At 36.8% G+C, this 7,294-nt stretch overlaps 2 protein-coding genes across 2 annotated transcripts; both read left to right on the plus strand.

Annotated features, from left to right (window-relative positions):
• The first annotated feature begins 1,084 nt into the window (after window positions 1–1,084).
• On the plus strand, window positions 1,085–4,767 carry LOC120110055 (uncharacterized). Its single transcript, XM_039123998.3, has 4 exons — window positions 1,085–3,378; window positions 3,461–3,772; window positions 3,858–3,957; window positions 4,039–4,767. The coding sequence occupies exons 1-4, from the start codon at window positions 1,085–1,087 to the stop codon at window positions 4,765–4,767; spliced, it is 3,435 nt and encodes a 1,144-aa protein (XP_038979926.3).
• Window positions 4,768–4,836: 69 nt separating this feature from the next.
• On the plus strand, window positions 4,837–6,766 carry LOC120110179 (uncharacterized). The gene is made up of 6 exons (XM_088702136.2): window positions 4,837–4,864; window positions 4,946–5,294; window positions 5,396–5,519; window positions 5,607–5,930; window positions 6,040–6,147; window positions 6,254–6,766. Exons 1-6 carry the CDS (start codon window positions 4,837–4,839, stop codon window positions 6,614–6,616), a joined length of 1,296 nt encoding a protein of 431 aa, XP_088558262.2. The 3' UTR covers window positions 6,617–6,766.
• Window positions 6,767–7,294: the final 528 nt, after the last annotated feature.

The following is a 7,294-nucleotide window of genomic DNA, read 5'->3' on the forward strand; positions in this document are numbered from 1 at the left end:
ATCCAAGTTCTTCAGGCCGCCGTTGCCCTCTTCTTCTCATTCTTCGATCCCACTGCCATTTGTATGTTGATTAAACATATGTTTCCCGAGAGGAGGGATTTTTCATCCCTTCTCTTTTTTGGTTTTGGTATGTATGTATGTAGGTGTTCTTCTGGTTAGTAAATGCATCTATTTGTTACTCTGCTGATAGAATTAGAATTTTCAAAATTTTAATTGCTACTTTGATTTATGTTCTCCTTGTTGTCCATTTGCAGTCCAACTTGCTTGAGTGGAGAGACTTGTCTAAAATAAGCTCTGTTTAAAAAAATCTTAAACCCATATGCCAGCTCTGTTGTAATTTCATATGAAAATAAGCTCATGTATTTTAGATCTTTGATGGTTTCTTTTGCCAGCTCTGTTGTAAATTTAAAATAAGCTCTGTTGAAAAATAAGCTGTTGAAATTTTGAGGGTTGATGGGTTGGGATTATGTAAAGTTCATGGATTTTAATTTTTTCGTCATGTTATTCATTTTTACAATCATTGTTCATCTGCAAGGAATAATGGAAAGTGGTGGAAAGTGGTGTTGCTTCATGGTTGTGAGTTATTTCCAGTGTGCAATCAAGAAGCTGGTCAAAAAGCTTGCTAAGAAGTACCATGCTTTCCTAGCATCAGAGGCGATCATGTATATTCACATTTGTTCTATGTGAAGCAGATAGTATTCCATATGTAAATTTGGATGATTTGACTTGTATTCCTTGTCTTTGTAAAGATTAAATGCTTTTTGAATATTGCTGGTATTAGATGAATGAACAGATAACTTGTAAAGGTTAATTCCTTATGTTCAGCTTTTTGTAAAGATTGAATGCCTTCTTAATGTCAATGATGCTGGGACAAGATTGAATGACTTATTTTTGTCATGCTTATGATAACTTCTCATCTTCATAAATATCATACCAGTTTTTGTTTCTTTTACATTTTTTACGATCTTGCCTTTCGTGTTTTTAATGGTTCGGTTTTTCTTATGTTGTTTTCTTTTTTTATCATCTCTCTAATATTTTCTAGGCTTTCTTATGTTGTTTTATTTTTTTGATTTTTAGAGGAACTATGTCAGTTGATCGTAATTGGATGTACCACCGACTTAGTGAAAATGGTTATATAAGAGCTGAGTTCTGTGATGGAGTTAAAGGGTTCCTTGAGTTTGCATTTACTCAGTTAGAGTATTGTAGTGGTGATAAGATTAGATGCCCTTGTATAAGATGTGACAACCAGAAATTTCTTAACCGTGATACGGTCAATGTTCATCTGTTGAGAAAGGGGTTTACACCGGGATATTCAACATGGTTTGCACATGGGGAGTTACTTGGTGCAGTTGCTCCTGTAAGTACAAGTGCAGTAGAAGCATCCACATCAATGGATGTTGGTTGTGAACATGGTCAGCAATATAGAACCATGGTGATGGAAGCTATGGGTCCAGAAGAGGAACTTCATTTGAGAAGTGCATTTGAAGTTAATCATGAGGAAGAACCAAACAAGGATGCTGCAGATTTTTATTCTTTGTTGAAAGATGCAGAAGTACCTTTGTGGGAAGGGTGTAAAAAACACTCTAAGTTATCTGCTATTAGTCAATTATTAAATTGCAAGTCTGAATTTAATATGAGTATATCTTGCTATGATCGAATCATGAAAATAGTGAAGAATATGTTGCCGGAAAGTGAGAAGCTGCCCTCTGATTTCTATCAATCAAAGAAGATGCTTCGGAAGTTGGGGTTGGAGTATACAAGTATTGATGTTTGTGAGAATAATTGTATGCTATTCTATAAGGAAACAGAGAATTTGATTGAGTGTACTATTTGTGGTCATCCTCGTTATAAACTCAGAAGAAATGATGGTGGTGGTAGAAGAAAAGATGTTCCTTATAGAAGGTTGCGATATCTTCCAATAACACCAAGACTTCAGAGGCTTTTTATGTCAAGCAGAACGGCTGAACTCATGTCATGGCATGTGAAGGGAGGTGATTCAGATGAGATGGTGCATCCTGCTTGTGGGGAGGCTTGGAAGCACTTTGACCGCATTCATCCATCCTTTTCTACCGAGCCTCGTAATGTTAGACTTGGGTTATGTACGGATGGATTTAACCCCTTTAGCCAATCAGCTCGTCCTTATTCTTGTTGGCCAGTTTTCGTAACAGTTTACAATCTTCCACCATCAATATGTATGAAACGACCCTACATTTTTCTAAGTTTAGTCATTTCTGGACCTAAGAGCCCTGGCAAAAGTATTGATGTCTTGCTTAGGCCTTTGATTGATGAACTTAAAATATTATGGGAAGTAGGGGTCACCACTTATGACATCTTTAGAAAAGAGAATTTTCAAATGAAGGCAGTTTTATTATGGACTATCAATGATTTTCCTGCATATGGCATGCTTTCAGGATGGAGTACGCATGGAAAGTTGGCCTGCCCGTATTGTATGGAGAACTCAAAAACATTTACACTACAACATGGTGGGAAGACTTCTTTTTTTGACTGCCATCGTCAATTCTTGCCCATGGACCATGCATACAGATACCAAGTTGATAGTTTCTTCAATGGTAGAATAGAGACAGACCCCCCACCTCGTCGACTGTCTGGTGAGGAGTTGAAAAATAGGATCTCTGCTTTGCCTAATATAACTTTTGGTTTGAAAGCTCCTAAGCACACCATTCCTGGATTCGGTAAAGATCATAATTGGGTGAAAAGGAGCATATTTTGGGAGTTGCCCTATTGGCATACACTACTTATTCGACATAATTTAGATGTCATGCATATTGTTCGGAATGTGTTTCTCAATATATTTTACACTTGTATGGATGTAAAAGGGAAGACTAAAGATAATGTGAAAGCAAGGCAAGATTTGGAGTTGTATTGCAAGCGTCCTAAGTTGAGGATTCAATTTGTTAATGGAAAGCTAGTTAAGCCTCCAGCTTCCTATGTATTGTCCAAAGACCAAGCAATGGAGGTCTGCGAGTGGGTGAAAGGGTTAAGACTGCCTGATGGATATGCTTCAAACATATCGAAGTGTGTTAACCTGGATGATTATAAGTTTTACGGGTTAAAAAGTCACGATTGTCATGTTTTCATGCTGAGATTGCTTCCAATTGCATTCCGTGAAGTATTGCCAGCACCAGTGTGGGATGCATTGACAGAATTAAGCTGTTACTTTAGAGATTTATGCAGCACAACTTTGCGTGTCCAAGATATGGAGGTTCTTGAGAAAAATATTGTGGTAACTCTCTGCAAACTTGAGAAGATATTCCCTCCTGCATTTTTTGACTCAATGGAGCACTTACCTGTTCATCTAGCTTATGAAGCTAAGGTTGGGGGGCCCGTGCAGTACAGATGGATGTACCCCTTTGAAAGGTAACAATTTCTGTAAATCCATTAATATAGTTTCTTTGTATCCATTAAATTTGAGAAATTAACATATTAATCTTATTTATAGGCTTATGCATGATATAAAGCAGAAGGTAAAGAATCGAGCATCGATTGAAGGTTCTATTGTCGAGGCTTACATCATAGAAGAAATATCAACTTTCTGTTCGCATTATTTTGAGCCTTCTATACAAACGAGGTTAAATCAAGTTCCCCGTAATGAAGATGAAGGGGAGTTTGATCTCGTGGATCGTCTATCCATTTTTACTCATCAAGGTCGACCTTTTGGAAAACCTTCTGCAAGGCATTTGACTACTCAGGAGTTTAATGCTGCTGAGTTATATGTTCTTCTTAATTGTGTGGAGGTTCAACCTTTTGGAAAGTAAGTTACACAAGTACTTAATTATAATCATGCTTAAAAATGCATATGGAGTACAATATATGTGATTATAGCTTTTGTCTTGTAGGTATTTTGATGATTATATCCGGCAATCTTGTCCAAATATAAGCCAAATTGATTTGGAAAGACGACGCGAAATGGAGTTTCCGGCTTGGTTTAGATCATATGTGAGCTGTAAATTCATAAATATAATAATAAATTAGACTTTCACTTGATTTATTCTTACGATATTATTTTTATCATGCTAGGTTAATGACAGTAAAAATCATGTTGATGGGCGCTTAAAGGACCTATCATATGGCCCTGGGAATAAAGTTAAATGTTATAAAGGCTACTTTGTGAATGGGTACAGATTTCACACCAAAGAATATGGAAAGGATAAAAGAACCTTCAACAGTGGTGTGTTCATTAAGGGAAGCAGTTACAATGACTTTGAGAGTGACTATTATGGGATGTTGGTTGACATTATCGAGTTAGACTATTTTGGGATTGGTAATAAAGTAGTGTTATTCAAATGTGACTGGTATGACAGAGATAAGGGTATGAAAGTGCATCCTCAACATGGCCTCGTTGAGATCAATTACAAACTAAGACTTCCAACCAATGATCCGTTTGTATTAGCTCAACAAGCACATCAGGTGTTCTATACTGGTTACCCAGGTAAGAAGAAGAATCGAAGATTGTGGTGGGCAGTAATTAAGACAAAAGCTAGAGGTAGGTTCCTTCCTAGTGGGACAGAAAAAATTTTTTCTGATTTTTATCAAGAAGAAAACTACAGGATTCCTACCCCAATCTCGATGACAGATGAGCTTGATGACCCAGACATTTTGGTTGGTGTTAATAGAGATGCAGAAGATATTGATGCAGCAGAAATTGAGTTGACAACTAACCAAATGGAAGAGGATCTTGAGGATGAAGAAGAAGATTTTGAAGATGAACAAACTGAGGAAGAGGAGCATGAGGCTGAGGAAGATTAAAATACAACATGCATATTTATGAATGCTAATATAACTAATTTTAGACTTATAAATTATAGTTGTGCAGACATGAGAAAGAGCAAAGAGAAAGCAACAGGTCCACTGATTGTTCTTTACTTTGATTGAATTTGTTGACATTTACATTGTGAAATAACTATAACTTTTTATTGTTGTGCAGTTATGGCCAAGAAAAAAGGGAAAGCAATAGGTAATGGAAAAGCAGCTTTAATACTGGCTGCTACTCAAGTTCCTCCTCAACCTCCTAGGTTGCCTGAGCGTGTCGAGGAATGTCATGATGATGATGATTACATTCCTGATGGGGACATGATTGAAGAGTTGGATGCAAATGAAGAAATAAATGATGAAGAAATGAATGGTGCAGTGCAAAATCATGAGGATACAATGAATGAGGATCAGATGAATGATGAACTTGGAATTGATTCAAGACAGAGCAATGGCCCAGAACCAACCCTTAAAGCCCCTGTTGATGCAAATGGAAAAGTGATTGTTAGGTGCAAAAGAGGAATGTATGAAAATATCACTTTCTTATATCACTAATTTGAATTTATGTGTTTGTTGCATTTAAAGTATTTAATTTATTTTCTAATGAATATTTTTTAAATTGCAGGTTTCTTGATTATGAGGTCAGTCACAAAGCTGTTGCTATCATGCGCCAATTTTTTAATGGTCCGTGGTTGTCATGGAGGGAGGTCCCTACACATGCTAAAGTTGGAATGTGGAACAAATTTGAGGTGATGTAATTAATTTATATTTCTTATCATTAACTTTTGCCCTTAACAAATAGTAAGTCTGATTACTTGCGATCTATATATTGTTAGGAGATACACACAATTCTTCCAGGACAATTGCATCATGTGCATGAAGTTTGGAACAAGCATTGTCAGCGACGATTGACAACCTCATTAGGGAAGGTCAGAAGCCAAAAGCTTCTGGAAGCAAAAGGAGATTTAAACAAAGCCCGTGATAAACCCCCTAATTGGATCTCTAGAGAAAATTGGAATAAGCTAATTGATATTTGGATCTCTCCAAAATGGAAGAAGAAATCAGAAGCCAACAAAAATAATAGAAACACCATGAAGAACGGTAGCATCTCTAAACACTGTGGAGGATCAATCACATTTGTGAATCATGACGAACGATTGGTACATATCTTTATTCAATTAGATTTCTATAATAATTTTTATATTATTGTTCAGTCATCTTAAATTAGCCCATTATATGTTAATGAATTTTTTCTTTTCTCTTTTGTAGAAATTAAAGTTAGGCAGGGAGCCAACAATAGTTGAATCTTTTAATCGGACGCATAAGACAAAGCAAGGCATGGGAGGATATGTAGATAAGAGAAGTGAAGCTGTCATGGTAAGTATAATTTTTTTATGATTCATAAATATTATTGAGCTTGCTCATGTTTATCTCTTGTTTGATCCACCATAATGTTTTTCTCTTCTTTTAAATCAACTGGCAGGCAAAGTATTCAGCTGAATACTCCAAAAAATATGGTGATGCCTCCACCTCAGATGCTCCTCCACGTGATTATGACTTGTGGTTTGAGGCAACTGGTGTCCCAACTCATGGCCATGTCTATGGCTTTAGTCCCCTAGAGGATCTCACTGGAATTATTGGGCAATCATCATCTGCTTCCACCTCTACAAGTCAAGCTCCAGAGCTGTACACTCATGAAGACCTTCTACGTATTCTTGAGCAGGAAAAGAAAAAATGGCAAGAGGAGGTTCTTCAAAAGATGAGAGAAGAGATTGGCTTTGGACCAAGGCATGCAGATCGGGGGAGTAATGGTGATTCTGGTTCTGCTGATCATGCTTCATTATAATTGTTTTTGCCTTAGATGATAGGTCTTTGCATTCCTAGGAGGAATGAAATCTCTGTTGATCTTTATGACATATTTTTAGACTTTGATTTTGATGGATTCAGGACATGTTGATGCCAATTTTGAATGACATTTAAAATGACTTTTGCGTAATGTTGAATGCCTTTGCTATTAATGATATTATTGTTATTATTATTATGTGCCAATCAATGTACCAAATGTACCAGGTTATTAGATTGTGATCGGTGACCAAATTTTGGTTACTAAATTGTTTACCAACTATTGTGACGAGCAGTCATAAACTTAGTGACAGGATTTTGGTCAATAAAAATTGATTTTGCTCAGCGCGTTTGTAACCAATTAGTGACCGTAAACTTATCACTAGGTCAGTGACGGGATTAATGACAAATGTAGTGACAAAATGTGTGACCATGTCTGTGACGACTAAATCTGTCACTAAAGGTCGTGACAGATTAGTGACCAAACTTGTGACCGCATTCTGTGACAAAATCAGTGACCAAGTTACCTTCGTCACTAACTCCGCAACTGGATAGTGACGGGAAATACATAATTTCTTAAATATTTAATTCTTGAATTTGTAACGGCTTAGTGACGGCGGTTCTGTCACGGAGGTTAGTGACGGGAATCGCCGCCGTCACGGAGAATTTAGCGACGCGTGTT

Source organism: Phoenix dactylifera, chromosome 1 (assembly GCF_051530095.1).
Source record: "Phoenix dactylifera cultivar Ajwa chromosome 1, Ajwa_hap1_PhDact_Kaust_v1.1, whole genome shotgun sequence".
Classification (NCBI taxonomy): Eukaryota; Viridiplantae; Streptophyta; class Magnoliopsida; order Arecales; family Arecaceae; genus Phoenix; species Phoenix dactylifera.

Excerpts from the sequence above, each read along its gene's own strand:
- LOC120110179 (XM_088702136.2), top strand. The coding sequence starts at position 4,837 with ATGAGAAAGAGCAAAGAGAAAGCAACAG. Across the intron at positions 5,295-5,395 it reads GTTAGGTGCAAAAGAGGAAT|GTTTCTTGATTATGAGGTCA; the intron begins GTATGAAAATAT and ends TTTAAATTGCAG. Across the intron at positions 5,520-5,606 it reads GAATGTGGAACAAATTTGAG|GAGATACACACAATTCTTCC; the intron begins GTGATGTAATTA and ends ATATATTGTTAG.
- LOC120110055 (XM_039123998.3), top strand. The coding sequence starts at position 1,085 with ATGTCAGTTGATCGTAATTGGATGTACCACCGACTTAGTGAAAATGGT. Across the intron at positions 3,379-3,460 it reads TGGATGTACCCCTTTGAAAG|GCTTATGCATGATATAAAGC; the intron begins GTAACAATTTCT and ends TCTTATTTATAG. Across the intron at positions 3,958-4,038 it reads CGGCTTGGTTTAGATCATAT|GTTAATGACAGTAAAAATCA; the intron begins GTGAGCTGTAAA and ends TTATCATGCTAG.